Raw genomic sequence first — 15,376 nt, forward strand, 5'->3', positions numbered from 1 at the left:
AGTGAGAGGCCCTGCCTCAAGGAAGTAAGACAGAGAGCAACAGAGCTCACCCGACGTCCTGCTCTGCCTTCTACATGTGTGCATATGATGCATTTATCTGTACAGTCATGTACATGTACCACGTACGAACACACAAGAAGTAAAACATGTGTCCAAAGTCAAGCATGTGGTCCATGTCTGCAATCCCAGCATTTGAAAAGCTGATGCAGAGGAAACACTGCAAATTCAAGGCCAACTTGACTACAAAGTGAGCTCTAGGCCAGTATGGAATAGATCGTGAGATGTGAGCTCAGAAAACAAAGAAATGAAAAGAAATCCCCACATGAAAACACATATGCCAACATTCCCAGCAGCACCATTCATAAGGTCCAAAACCTGGCAATGATCTAAATATCTACTGAATGGTGAGTGTGTAAATAAAGTGCAATACACACGTGCCACAGCATGCTACAGAGTCATAAAAGTGAATGAGACATTAATAAATCTGATGACACAAATGGCCCGCAAAAACACACTGTGCTAATCAAGAGCTTCTGTAGTTTGGATAAATGTACCCCCAAAGGCCCATTTATTACCCTGGACACCAGCCTGTGGCACTTTCAGGGGGTGATAGAACCTTTAAGGGGTGGAGCCTAATGGGATGAACTTAGGTCACTGGTGTGTCCCTGAAGGAGAACCCAGATTCTCCTCTCTCTCTTGGTTCCTTGACTGCCATGACCTAAGCAGCTTTTTCTCAGCTACATGCTCCTGCCAAGGTGTGTCAGCTCATTGTGGCCCAAAGACAGCCACAGGCAACGACCTTTAAAACTGTTAGCCAGCATTACCCTTCCCTTCTTACAACTGGTTGACTGGATGAAACAAGAAATGAGAAAAACAAAAGACACACATGAAAGGCTGAGTGCCAGATGACTCAATTTATGTGAAAGTCTATAAAAGACAATAGTTCAGTGACAGGGCACCAAGTGAGTGTCTTCCTGGAGCTGCGGAAGAAGATCTTGGCCAAGGACACTCTTCTGTGGTGAAGGTCCTGTCTCTCTGATTGTGAAAGTACCCACAGGAATGTATGAATTTAGGAAAATCCAGCCAGCTACATTTTGAAGAAGGATCCATTTTATCATATGTAACTACTTCCGTAATTGGAAAATAGAACAAAACATAAAGAAATATTCAAATGCTGATGATTACACATTGTAAGCTTATGCTTATACACATAATAAGGTGGTAAGCATGATAAGGCAACGGTGTCAATTTTTTATTTATATTTAACATTTCAAATTAAGGGCTAAGTAAATATGTTCATAAATGTGTGTAGAATTACCACAAATAGGCTAGTTCAAGAATGACTAATAAAGGTATACTATGTGAGTAGTTTGTTTTTCTTCTTATTTTTTTTTTAATACAAGCCTAGAGGGATAGCTCATCGATAAGTGCTTGCTGGATAGTCATGAGGAGTAGAGTTCGGATCCCAGTGCTCACACAAGCCAGATGTCCCCGAAAACACTTCCTTTTTCCTCAATATATATTTTTATTTAAATTGGAAACATGAATGCTTCACATGTCAATCCCAGCTCCCTCTCCCACCCCTCTCCTCCTTTGTCCCTCCACCAGTCCCCCACCCCCCCCAGTCCCCATATCATTCCCCAGGGAGGGTGAAGCCCTCCTTGGGGGGATCCCCAGAGTCTGTCATTTCATCCAGGGCAGGACCTAGGCCCTTCCCCATGTGTCCAGGCTGTGAGAGCCTCTCTCTATTTGGATTGGGCTCCCAAAGTTCATTTGTACACCATGGTAAACGCTGATCTGCTATGCAAGGCCCCAGTGATTTCTGTGGCCTCCTCACTGACACTACATTCATGGAGTCTGGATCAGTCCCCTGTTGGCCTCTCAGCCATCAGTCTGGGGTTCAAGAGCTCCCCTTTGTCTGGTCAGCTGTCTTTGTGGGTTTCACCAACACGGTCTTGACCCCTTTGCTCATCACTCCTCCATCTCTGTCACTGGCCTGAAAACACTTTTACTCCCTACTGAGGCAGGCAGACAGGAAGACCACGGAGGCCTGCTGGCTTCCGACCTAGCTGAGAAAGCACAAGTCTAAGGTTCAGGGAAAGAGCCTGCCTCAAAGGACTAAGTGGAGAATGATGAAGAAGGAGGCCTGAAGCCCTCTTCTGGCATCCTTGCATGCACATACATGAATGCCTATAGACTCACACAAGCATATACAAAATACATAAATATTTTCAAAGATAAAAATAAAAATATACAGATTTTAGAAGCTCAATAGAGCCAGGCAGTGGTGGAGCACAAGTTTAATCTCAACAGAGGCAGAAGCATGTGGATCTCTGTAAGTTCGAGGCCAACCTGGTCTACGGAGGGAGTTCCAGTAGAGCCAAGGCTACACAAGAAAGCCTGTCTTGAAAAACCATAATTAATTAATTAATTGATTAATGAAATTAATTAAAAACTCAAGGTGATTATTTTTTTAAAAGAGGTACAGGGGCCAAAGAGATGGTTCAGCAATTAAGAGCCCTGGCTGTTCTTGTTGAGGAGCCAGGCTCCAGTCCTGTCACCTACATGGCAGCTCACAACCATCTGCAACTCTGCTTCCAGGGATCCAATGCTCTCTTCTGGCCTCCATGGGACTAGACACGCACATGCTGCACAGACGAGTGGACAGGAAAAATACACACACATATGAAATAAACAAAATTTTAGAGACGTGTATATGTATGTTATGGATTGTGAGAAAATGGCAAAAACAGAACAAAACAAATATCACTATTTCCAAAACATTTTCCTAAAATACCTTGAAATTGAATATTCAAAGGCTACACATCAATGACTTCAGCATGGCCAGCAATGAATCATGTCGTGTTAAGGCAACTTCAAAGAAAAAAGGGTCACTTGGGCTAACAGACAAAATCAGTAAGCAAGAAAAGAGAAACAATACTGCCATTAGACTATTTACCATTCCTAAACCCCAAAGGAAAGAATATAATAAATGTAAGGTTCTAGAGTAAGGGAAATGTAAGCTGAGGATTTGCATCTACCAATCCTAGCCTTCAAGAACAAAGCTACAAACAAATCTTCATAAACCTGCCAAAAGTCAGGGCACATTGATCCTGTGAGCCTTTCAGATGGAATCTTTTAGGAGTAAGCAGTGGGTACTAAGTAACTGTCAATGAGCCAGTTAGAACACAGCTGATCCAAGATTGCAGGGAGAGAATACAGCAACAACTGTATAATTATTAAAATGCTGGAAAGCCTGGAGAATAAATAGCGCATGTAGATATGACTCACTAACAGGCATTAAATATAAATAAAGGGATATTATTTTATATCAGATACTGGGAGAGGGGAGGCTACAGATAATTCCAATATAACATTCAATGTAGGGAAATAATTAGCTGAAAAACACATGAGCTAATTACCCATATATAAAGGAATTAATATAAATTTAATGAATAGTGCAAATAAGAAAATTAAAAACCCACGGCATAATGAAAAAGCCTTTGATATAAAAGACATTTAAAAAACAATGATAGAGCCGGGAGGTGGTGGCACACGCCTTTAGTCCCAGCACTCGGGAGGCAGAGGCAGGCGGATCTCTGTGAGTTCGAGGCCGGGCTGGACCGACAGCCTCCAAAACAATACAGAGAAACCCTGTCTCGTAAAACAACAAAAAAATGATAGAACTAAGACCAAACATATTAATCATATCAGAAGATATAAATGGGCTTACCTGACCTATTGAAAGAAAGGGATTTTCAGATTAGCTAATAAAGAAAAATCTAATGCCACACAGAATGGAAAAGACGTACCTAAAACCAAGAGACTCAAAAAAGTTAAAAACAAGATGTAGCAGATAAACACAAATATACAAAGAAGCAAACAGGAGCCATGCTCTTGACACCTGACAAGGTCACCAAGTATTCCTAGATGCAGATGTGAGCATCATGATGCTTAAGGTGATAATCACTGACATTTATACACACAACAGAACAAGGGTAACATCCATGAGCAGTCACACCCAATGATGCAGCAAAGGGCAAAAACACAGTAACACAGGAGATCTCGACATACCTCTCCCGATCCAACCAAGCACACTAACACTTGGTGAGTACCGAAGAGCTGATCAGCAAAAATAAGAAATCGTCTTAGATACAAGACAGTTACGCTATCTGTCATGTGTGATATTCTGTGTCATGGACAAAAATGAGAAAACCTGAAGGTTTTAAGGAATAACAGCAGCATATCATCTTCAGAACACAGAGCAATAAAAATAGAAATCAACAAGACTGAAAAACAAAATGCTCTATCTATCACATTGAAATTTATATCATAAATGGCTCTTGGCAAAACCTTATGAGATTCTATTGCAGAATTTCTTGAAAATAATGACAATAACATCTCGAATCTATGACCAGAAATACGTAAGCTACAACTAAAGAGAGCAAAAATATATTGTATGAAATGCTTATATTGATAAGAGTTAACTTAATAGTGGGGAGGGGAAAGTGGGCCGAGAATGAGGAATAGAGGGAGGGGGAACTGGGATTGGAATTTTTAAAAAATAAATTAATAAAAAATAGTTAACTTAATAGAAACTCAAAACTCAAGGAAATAAACAAATAACATTTAAATGACAAAATGAGGTATAAGGAAAGCTGAAAACAATGGGTAGACAGGGAGAAAGCATCAACTCATGACACTAAACACACTAAAAATGATAAGGAGAAGTAAATATCAAACTAGAGGAACTTCTGAATTCATATGGAGCCTCTGTATGATCCCATACAGACAACATTGAAAACTTACATGAAATATATTATTATTGTTCTGAGAAATAAAACATCAAATCTCAGCTGAGTAGAAAAAAAAAACAGAAAGTATACACAGAGCACATGTCGCACAAGTCATAGAACAAACTGAAAAAGGAGTTTAAAAATTCTACTTAAGAGAAGGAGGAGGGGGAGGGGAGAGGGAGAAGTAGAAGGAGAAGAGGCCCAGCTAGATGGCTTCACAGGGGAAACACTAAGCAAGTTTAAGATCGAATGATCTCAATGCAACTGTGCTGCAGAACAGACAGATCCTCCCAAACTCACCTCCTGTACTAAGAAAGACTGTTCCCAGACCCTGACCAGAACTCACCCCACTCTACCCCCTCCAACCAATTACTCTCAATACAGAAATCTCCTGAAGTTTGCCAAAATCTAGTCCAGCATATTAATAAGGTTAAAAGACGTCACATGGTTGCCATGGACACAGAAATTGAATTTAACTCAATACTCCATTATGCTAAATAAATAATTTTAAAAAAACAACTTTAGGGACCAGACAGATGACCCAGGGGTTAAGAGCACTTGATGTTCTTGCGGAGTACCTGGTCTTTCATTTCCCAGCACCTAAATGGTGGATCACAACCACCTGGAACTTCAGCTCCAGGGAAACCTGACGTCCTCTTCTGGCTTCCTTGGGCACCAAGCACGCAAGTGGTGCATATACATCTATGCAAGCACTCATGCACACACATAGAATAAACATTTTTATTCGATAAAGTAAAAAGTTGATAGGTGGATACTTTGTTATTACCGGGATCTAAAAGAATATCTTACTTAACAAGAGAAATACCAGTGTGTTCTTATGAAAAGTAAAAAGCAAGTCAAGGAATCACGTGTGTTGGTACATGCCTATCACCCCAGGATCTGAGAGGTGAAGGCTACTGGATGCTGCATCATGAGAGCCACTTCAAGGAAGAAGACAGACAAGAGCACCAGCTGTCTGGGCTGTAATTGACATGACTGTTTTAAGCCACCCAGCTTCTGGTAATTTCTTAGAGAAGCCACGGGAGATGGAGATATTGCCACACTCAACCTTTTTTTCCCCCAGCTGCACAGGTAGAGACTACGGGAAAATGGGCTTAATGGTTATTGATATGGAGCACAGCTGTCAGGTGTGGTCAGCCAGTGGCTTGTTATTATTATGAGTCCAGCTAAGGGACGTTTATATTTGGAGAGGAGCATCCCTGTGCTTTGTACAACCTAGATGAGCACAGGACCTGAGTCCTTTTACAATCCCACTTTTGAAGGAGGAGGCGAGGAAGACCTGGGATGCACTTTGATCTAAAAAGACAAGTTTCTGGGAACTCCTTATCACAGAAAAGCAGCTACCCTACAGATGTTCCAATATTCAACTGTTTAGAAAGCGCTTACTCCTGCCTCAGCTGGATGGGCTACGCTCTGCTCAAGCCCATGGGAAGCCTGCCCCTTTCTGAGTAGAGACAGAAAGAGATGGGATGGGAGGAGAGGAGGGAGGGGAAACTTTGGTGGGTAGGTAAAACAAATGAAAAAAGTTATTTAAATAAAAAATAACAAATATGAACTGTACATGAGTACAAAATATTTTTTTAAAAAAGCACTTCCTCCATCGTTTAAGTCGGAGAGCTCTAATACAGGTCAGTAGCGATGGGCAGTTACCAATGGGTTTTAAAACTCAGGACAGGGACACGCTGGTTTCCATATTTTTGATGGATCACCCGGGATGCTATATGACGACAGATTTGGTGGGAAGAGGAATGGTGCTCCGGTTTGCTTTTTACTACTGTGATAAAGCACCTACCAAAAAGAACTCGGGGGAGGGGAGGGGTGATTTGCCTTAAACGCCAGCCTATCATTGAGGGAACACGAGGCAGGATCCCAAGCAGGAGCCTGGAAGCGGGAACTGAAGCAAAGACCACAAAGGAACACTGCCTAATGGCCTGCGGCTCTGGCTTGCTCAGCTACCTTTCTTACAGCCCAGGCCTTCTTGTCCAGTGATGGTACGGTGCATAGTGGGCTGGACCTCTCCACATCAATCATCAATCAAGAACATGTCCTGCCCCCAGACTTGCCCACAGTCCAATCAGATGGAGGCAATTTCTCAAATGAAGTTCCATCTTCCCAGGTGTGTCAAACTGACAACCAAGATTGGCCCTCAGAAGCAGACAAGGGAAGTACATTAGAAGGCTGTTGTAATAGAGAAGTACGATGCTCGAGTCCATAGCTAACTGGCAACGGCAAGAATAAATAGGAAGTGATCTATCTATGGCATATTTAAGAGATAAAGCCAGAGCACTAGTACACGAGCCCTTCTCTCTCAAAGCTGGCATTGGAATTGATATTTACCGAAGTGCCTTGGGCATAGCAGGCAAAAACAATAAGTATCTAATCTTCCCTGTGAAAGGTTAAGATTCAAATACATATAACTAACATATAACTAACTCTATTGTGGAGCATAAGTAGGGCGATCATTGTGTACATACGCATGTGTAGGAGTACATGTGGAAGCCAGAGAACAGCCTCACAGACTGTTCCATTAGAGCAGTGGTTCTCAACGTTCCTAATGCTGGGACTCTTTAACACAGTTCTTCGTGTTGTGGTGACATCAAGCATAAAATCATTTTTGTTGCGACTTCATAATTGTAATTTTGCTACTGCTATGAATCCTAATGTAAATATCTTATATGTAAGATATCTGATGTGACCCTTGTGAAAGGGTCATTTGACACCCCCCCAAGGGGGTCGAGACCCACAGGTTGAGAACAACTGCTCTAGAGTATCATCCACCCTGTCTCTCATTGACCTGAAGCTCATTAGGTAGACCAGACCAGCAAGCCACAGGAATATGCCTATTACACCTATCTAAGTCTCTCCAGTACTGGGATTAACATACAAGCCACCATGCCTGGCTTTATGTTATTTTATTTTAGTGTGTGTGTGTGTGTGTGTGTACAAACACGCACCACTTCATCCAGTTTATTTTTTATTGTATGGGTTACGAATAAGCCATCTCCCCAACTGCAAATATATGTAACTCTTTATGCCAAACTGGTTATATGATTATGAGTTATTACCTTTGTCTACTGCTAAGGCAAGCCCATTTGTTCTTAAAATTAAAATAATACCGAGTGTGTGTGAGTGTGTGTGTGTACCTACATCCTTTCGATTTTATCCATGTGTTAGTCAGTGTCTGGAATGGTTGAAAATGAATGATACCTCAAAATGCTGAACACCCCCTAATTCTCATCCAGTACCAAACATAAAATGAGACTCATGATGATCTCTGTGCTGTTGAAAGGGTGAGTGAGAGCGACAACCAACACAGAAGTAGAACACTTGAGATGAAAGAAGCTAAAAACCCTACATAAAATGGCTGAGCTTTCCCCACCACAGAAAGCTGGACTACTGGTGAGTACATGTTAGTCAGTTCTCTATACTTTCTGAAGCACTAGAGTTCACATCTAAAACAGCAACCCTTCAGAGTATAAGAGATAAATGCACATGAATGCAAAACAGCGGTTCTCAACCTGTGGATCACGACATCCTCTGGCAACCCTCTATCTCAAAAAAAAAATTACATTACGTTTCATAACAGCAGCAAAATCATAGTTACAAAGAAACAATGAAAATCTTTTTATGGTTGGGGGTCACCACAACATAACAGACTTACTTAAGGGGTCTCAGCATTAGGAAGGTTGAAACCACTGATCTAACACATCACAACTGCATGCAAGAATTCAATGTCAACCTTAAACATGGCTGAAAATCTGTACACAGAACTTGAAGAGGATCCACAGAAAACCCCATCTCAAAGGGTCTCTGACTTCCGATATATTGCCACTTTCTCTTTCAAAAACCAATTGGCTGGATGTGGAACTGAGACAGCCTACCAATTAGGAATCTTAATTGTTATGCTAAACATAATAAAAGGAAATTTTAGCTAATTAGAAAGAATCAAAACCACAATCAATATACAATAAAAGCATAACTTGTTATATAAACACTGTAATATTTGATTAAGCAACTATATTCTCAAGCATTTTTGACAATTATAAATCCATTTGAGAAACATACATTTTATGCAATATTCGCATTGGAGGGAGAGCAGAATTTCATATTAATAAGAAGTAAAGCATAAAACCATATTCAAGAACTTGATTATGTAATCCTTCCATACCAAAAAAATTTCATCCACCCTCAATCATTTTTATTCCTTCAAAAAACATTTTTATGTGTAAAATGTGCACCAGCAACGTGACACCTCCAGGAGACACAGATATGAACACAATATAATACACACACCAAGTAAGTAAAGAGAACTAATAATAACATTAATTACTGGAATCCAGTGTGACATCTAAGTACACACAGAGGAGATGGGCAGTAGGGTGGGGCATCCAAGTTAAATATTCGGCATTAAGTCAGCATCAGTCATACTACAAAAAGGACCACAAAGGGGAAGAACATTGAAGGCAAAAAGCATGATGCATTGGCGGAATTAAATAAGCAGCCTACTGCAAGCACATGAAAATATAAAACAGACATGATGCCAGATGAGCTGGGAGGTGAAGGGCTTAGTGATCTGTTGGACAGCTGTGGTGCAAAGAAGAAATCTTGGAAGACTCATAATTTTTTTTACTTGGATAACAGGTAGTGCCACTCACTGAGATTAGCGATATATTTTAAGTGCCAGTTTGAGACAGTACAGTGAGTTTGTTTATCTGCATATAAGATGCCTTAAGATGTATGGGAACATCTAGTTCAAGATACATGTTTGGATTAGAAAATTTGGTAGTAATAAACATGAGGGAGATAACTGACACCATTGGGGAGGGGAGAAGGAGACTGGACTAAATATGGAATGTTAGGTAAATATTTTAAAAACAAAACATATCCCTTAAAAATTTTGAGTCAAAATGGTCAGAAACATGGGAGGGTTTAAGGGCTGTATTATCTAGTGTCAAATAACACAGAGGAGCCATGTGAAACATGAGCTAAAAAAAGTTTGTTTTACAATCACAAAACACAAACTGCTGCATATATGAAGAAAGCAAGCCTGTCCTCTGTAAGAAGCTACTCTGTGGTGTTGTGCAAAGACTTGACAAGACTGCAGACAAATAGTCCTGTGTTCAAGGAAGAATGTTTTTCTATCCTGGTGACTTTATCATGTGCAAAAAAAGAAAAAGAAAGATTATACTGGTTTATCCAGCATGACCCTTAAGTTTGCAAAGGAAGGAACAGCTCCAACCTCAAAGTACTAAGTATATACAGTCTTGAAAGAGTTTGCCTACAGCCTGCAAGAAGCCTGGCAACCTGAGTTCAGTCCCTCTAACTCACGTGGTGGAAGAAGAGAGCCCTAAAAGTCATCCTCTGACCTCGACATGCACACCAGGGTATGTGAGTACACACTCCCCACACACATACACATGCACACCAGGGTATGTGAGTATGTACTCCTCACACACATACACATGCACACCAGAGAATGTGAGTACGCACTCCCCACACACATACACATGCACACCAGGGTATGTGAGTATGTACTCCTCACACACATACACATGCACACCAGAGAATGTGAGTACACACTCCCCCCACACACACACACATGCACACCAGGGTATGTGAGTACACACTCCCCACACACATACACATGCACACCAGGGTATGTGAGTATGTACTCCCCCCACACACACACATACACATGCACACCAGGGTAAGTGAGTACGTACTCCCCCCACACACATACACATGCACACCAGGGTATGTGAGTACACACTCCCCACACACACATGCACACCAGGGTATGTAAGTACACACTCCCCACACACACATGCACACCAGGGTATGTGAGTACACACTCCCCACATACATACACATGCACACCAGGGTATGTGAGTACACACTCCCCACACACATACACATGCAGCAACACATAAAAATGCAACTTAATGGGCTGGACCGACAGCCTCGAAAATAATACAGAGAAACCCTGTCTTGTAAAAACCAAAAAAAAAATGCAACTTAAAACTTTCTCTAATGTAATTTAATTTATGTTAATTATTAAGACAAAGATACTCAGTTAATGAACACATTAAAATGGTACATACTCATATTTCTATTATGTAACTAGATATTTTCAATTTAAATGACTAGTGGCTAAATTCCAAGTTTGGCAGACATTATGATGCATATTCATATATAGGATTTATGTTTACCAGCTGTCCCAATGTCATCATAACACAAAAGAAGACAGATAGTCAGTTCACACCTTAGAAAGGTTCTGTGTAGGTAACCAGTCAGCATTTTGCTAGAAATAACAGCTCCAGAGGTCCCAATGCTGAGAAGACAAGGAATGAAGTCTAGTCTGATATCCATGTCCCATTTAAATAATATTACCTTTTTATTTCATTGCATTCTAGAAAGCTATTCTCAAACTTTGTATGTATCCCTACTTCAGCAGCAAGCACGTGGTTGTATTTTTGATGATAAAAGCCACATCTAATTAACTCCATATGTCTGCCAGCATTCTGCGCTAAGCAGTTTTCATAGACCATCTCATTTCATCTTCACAACTGTTATTACTAGCTCCACATTATAAATGATTCAACCAGGGCTCAGATGAGTTAAACTGACTTGTTCAAGGTCACAAAGCTTGCAAGAAGCAGAGTCAAGATTCAAACCAAGGCCACAACCTGACATCAGAGCCCCAACTCTTAACTTTTGTTGTTGTCAAAAGAGATGATTCTTGTTTTTAAAAAAAATCATTTCCAACATAGCCCAGGTGGGTAAGCATTAACTACCAATGGGGGAAAAAGTTGGGGGAGGGGTGGTAGAATCCTTTTCAGAAGTCCAAGTAAATCATAAATTCTTATTTGAACCATTCCCAATTCTGCATTTGCTGTACAAACATCTTCACTACAGGAACTCTGCAAGAAATGGGGGGCACACAGAGGAAAGGGAACTTGGCTCTTCCGCAATCACCTAAGAAACTGCTAGGAAGCCTTCACCTCCTATTAACAGGCAGACAGACTCTGCAGACAGCACAGAGACTGACGGGATGGGATGTCTCACACAGGCTCCCAACTACATCTTCACTAAAACTAATCTATCTAGCATTATTACTACCACGTAAAAGAAAATGCTACTGCATGGAAAATAAAGCTCCTAGCTCTGTGTACACTACACTTCAAAGGTAAACATAATCTGTTTGGGTTGAAATGCAAGTACTTCCTCTTGCTGTTTCAACCAAACTATATCCACTTCCTGTATGTGAAACCTTCACTTCCCAAGAGGCTCCAAGAAAAAGGGTAATAAAATAATCTTGTTGCGTTATATTAAACCTAATCCTCCCGACACTTGGTCCTTAAGAAAGCTGTGCTGTGTGTGCTTCTACTGCAGAGGAGAAAAGGACTCTCCCGTCTCTCCTCTTCCCTCTGGTGATTTCACACCCAGTATAAGAGAGAAAAATCTCCCTTATGGTCCTTTTTCTTTCTCTTCCCCAAATAGCTATACTCCTACCAAGTCCAAGGATAAACTGTTTGTAATCTGCAACTTCACTTTAGTAAAAAGTATTTACCATCATTCACTCTGCAGCTTTTTGCGATGTTGCTCTATTTTCAGGAGTGCACACCACAGCCACTCATGTTAGTGCATAAAGGAGGAAAAGAAAATATTCCTAACACTAAATTTAAAATTGCCTATAAGACCCAAAGTATCCTTACCCCTTTCACAGCCTCCTTTAATTTATCCCCTTTGCCCTCCAATGATCCCTATTACTGTTTTTCCCTACTTTATACATGAAATTCTAAGGCACAAAACTATCAAGCTAATTGACCTGGGTCTCACAGGTCATCAGAAGGGCACACAAAGCTCAAGTCTACATGTTTTATCCCAAAATACAGCATCCAGTTCCCTCTGCAGATGAAAACATCTATCTGTTTTTACAAATCTGTCTGTTTTTGCAAACAAGTCTACAATAGTTACATTGAAGTCCACAAATTGCACTACACAGCCAAACCCTAGTCTAGATTTTTTTCCATCCTGGCATTCACTGCCCAGGAAAGAAACAAAACAAAGGATCAGACAGACATCAAAATACAACACAGAGGAAGAGCACAGTAAGAGGACAGTGGTTTTCACTGACTTTAACCTGAAATCGCTTACATAATGTGCAACCACAGAATCAAACGACATTTGGTGGGGCTTCTCCAAAACCAGAGTACAATAAAGATCTTCAGGGTGCTAACGGCCTAAAGCGGGCAGCTCCACACTGTTTCTAACTATGTTACAGGTACTCTAAACTGAGTGCATCCCATGTACTTGAAAGTCTCTGTAGAAACAGAATTTAACTCTGACTTTTGGAAACAGACAAAGAAAAAAGAAAGTCACAGAGGACTTTCCTCACTATTTAGGAGAGATGGACAATTGTCAGCACTATAGCTATCATGTGTTAGATATATGCTATGTGCCGGGCTTGTAAAATATTTCATGTGTATTTTCTCATTTATCATCACAACTACACTATCAGCAACTTCATCCTGGGTCTACAGATGAGGAAATGAAGTTCAGAGGGGCCAGTTATTTTGCCCAAGGTCAACAGAGGCAGAACTAGCGTTCAAACCCAGATGTTCTGGATTCCAAAATCATTGCGAAAGCTCTGGTGACAAATGGACACAGACAGTCTCTAAAGAAGAATAAGTCTGGGAACTGCGTGATCTTCAGCCTGTTCAGCCTCATGGGGGTGAATAAATGGCACACTTCATTTTATCTTTCACATTCCAAAACTGGCATTAGTACCGTTGCAAAGAAGAATTACACAAGCTTAAGTAGAGACAGCATTGTCAGAATAAATGTACACTGCTTTGGAAGAAACAAAGAATCATTTAGAAGAATAAGTTCTAGATACCCTTGTTTGAAATACCAACTAATTGCTTAATAAAATCATGATTTATTTACAGCCAGAAGCTTAAGTTCCTGAGTCCCTCAAGTGCACTCAGGTAAACATTCATATCAACCAACCCACGAAGTACATACCCGAGGCCTACTAGTGCGCATTGCAATAGGAGATACTATAGGGAACATGCTGGAAAGGTTCTCAGTTCACATGGAGTTACCATGTTGTTTCCAGCTGAGCATAGAGTCAGTCATTAATGGTACAACCAAATTCCTCCTGTGCTATTAGAGTTTGTGTAAGCTGCCCTACAAAGAAAGCCTGAGCTTTGGAAAAATCATTAGCTCAATTAGATCATTTTCCCAGCGCCCCTTTCACTGTCTTGTAAGCCTCACACAGTGGAGGTTAGTTTTAGCATTGGTGTTGCTATTCATGAGTTAATCTTCCTTATACTGAATGCAGAATTCAGCCTGCTCTATGCTCCCTGCCCCCCCCGCCTCTCTCCCTTCTTGCCTCTTCCACCCGAAGTGGAAACTGCAGACTCAAACTCCCCGATGGCTCCAGCACCAAGAACTGGGCATGCTCAGAAGGCCGGGAAGGCTTTGGTTGCAACTGACAGTTCCCCGCCCCTGATTTGCCGCTGCCCCCCTTCCCCCACTCCAACAAGAGATACCGAAATGTTTATCTGAAAGATACGAGGCCTCTTTTTCCTGAGAATGACCCCATTTTAATTTCATCTCGCGGGGTCCTCAGTCTGGAGAACCCCACCGCTAGCCCGAGAAGACCGCATTATTTTTTCAGCACCGGGGACAGCGCCGCGCTGCCTCCGCCGTCCACCCTCCCCACCTCCTTCCACCCCCCAACCCGCCACCCGCCCCAACCTCAGCCCCCACCCCCGCACCAGCACAATGCCAAGGTCTCCCAGCAGCCGCAAACGCCGCAGCTGCGATAGCTCCCAGCCGGAGGCCGGGCCGAACGCCGGGCCGGCTGCTACTTACACTGCTCCGCTTTGGTGGACATGGTGCTGTCCAGATGGAAAGGCTTTGCCCCAAAATCTGTGTCGTGTGAGCTCCCTCGCTCCGCCAGCGATGTTGCGAGGAAAAGAGCGCATACCCCCCACCCCCCACCCCCTCGCTTTCCCCCTCCCTTAGGCCCGTGTCGCTACCATTCGGACAAAACGCACATCAAATTGCAGAATTCGGTCCCGGAAGGTTAGGAAATCGCCCCCGGAGAAATGGGTGGGATTTAATGGGCGGCCAAAGGCTTCCTGTCCGTCCCCTCCTGGAGCTGCCCGCGTGGATGTGGGCGGGGAGACCGAAAGGAGAGAGCGAGCTGCGGCTCCTGGTGAAATGGGAAAATGGGCTCGACCGGGGGAGGAGTATTTCCATTCATAAGGCGCACGGAGGGGCCGGGTGTTTCCCAGAGAAAAGCCTCTTAAAGTGCCGGAGTCCCCGACCATTTGGATCTCCCCATTGGCGTTCTCCGGGCCCGTAGATCCTGCGGGCGAAGCAGCCCCCGGCGCCTCGACGCGGTGACCGGAGAGGAGCACAGGTGCGTCCCACGCGCGTCTCAGCCTCCGGGAGGAAGGGCAGGGAGGCGGATCCGGGGCGGGCTGCACACAGCCGGGCCGGAGGGCGACGACGATGCTCCCGAGGACGGCGAAGAAGGAAATGGA

General features: G+C 42.4%; 1 protein-coding gene across 2 annotated transcripts in view; it reads right to left on the reverse strand.

Moving 5' to 3' along the window:
- Positions 1–15,078, reverse strand: part of Unc79 (unc-79 homolog, NALCN channel complex subunit) — a 234,441-nt gene extending 219,363 nt beyond the window's left edge. Inside the window, exon 1 of one of the 2 annotated variants that reach the window (XM_040742598.1) lies at positions 14,885–15,078. Coding sequence is in view for 1 of the 2 variants with exons in the window: in XM_013112205.3 (XP_012967659.1) it covers positions 14,700–14,721 (22 nt within the window). In the remaining variant the exon portion in view is untranslated. Of the gene's footprint in view, positions 1–14,699; positions 14,815–14,884 lie in introns of those variants that run through there. The other variant, XM_013112205.3, reaches the window with a different exon arrangement.
- Between the last annotated feature and the right edge of the window lie 298 nt (positions 15,079–15,376).

The sequence above is a fragment of the Mesocricetus auratus genome, unplaced genomic scaffold, assembly GCF_017639785.1.
Source record: "Mesocricetus auratus isolate SY011 unplaced genomic scaffold, BCM_Maur_2.0 Super-Scaffold_15014, whole genome shotgun sequence".
In the NCBI taxonomy this organism is placed as follows: Eukaryota; Metazoa; Chordata; class Mammalia; order Rodentia; family Cricetidae; genus Mesocricetus; species Mesocricetus auratus.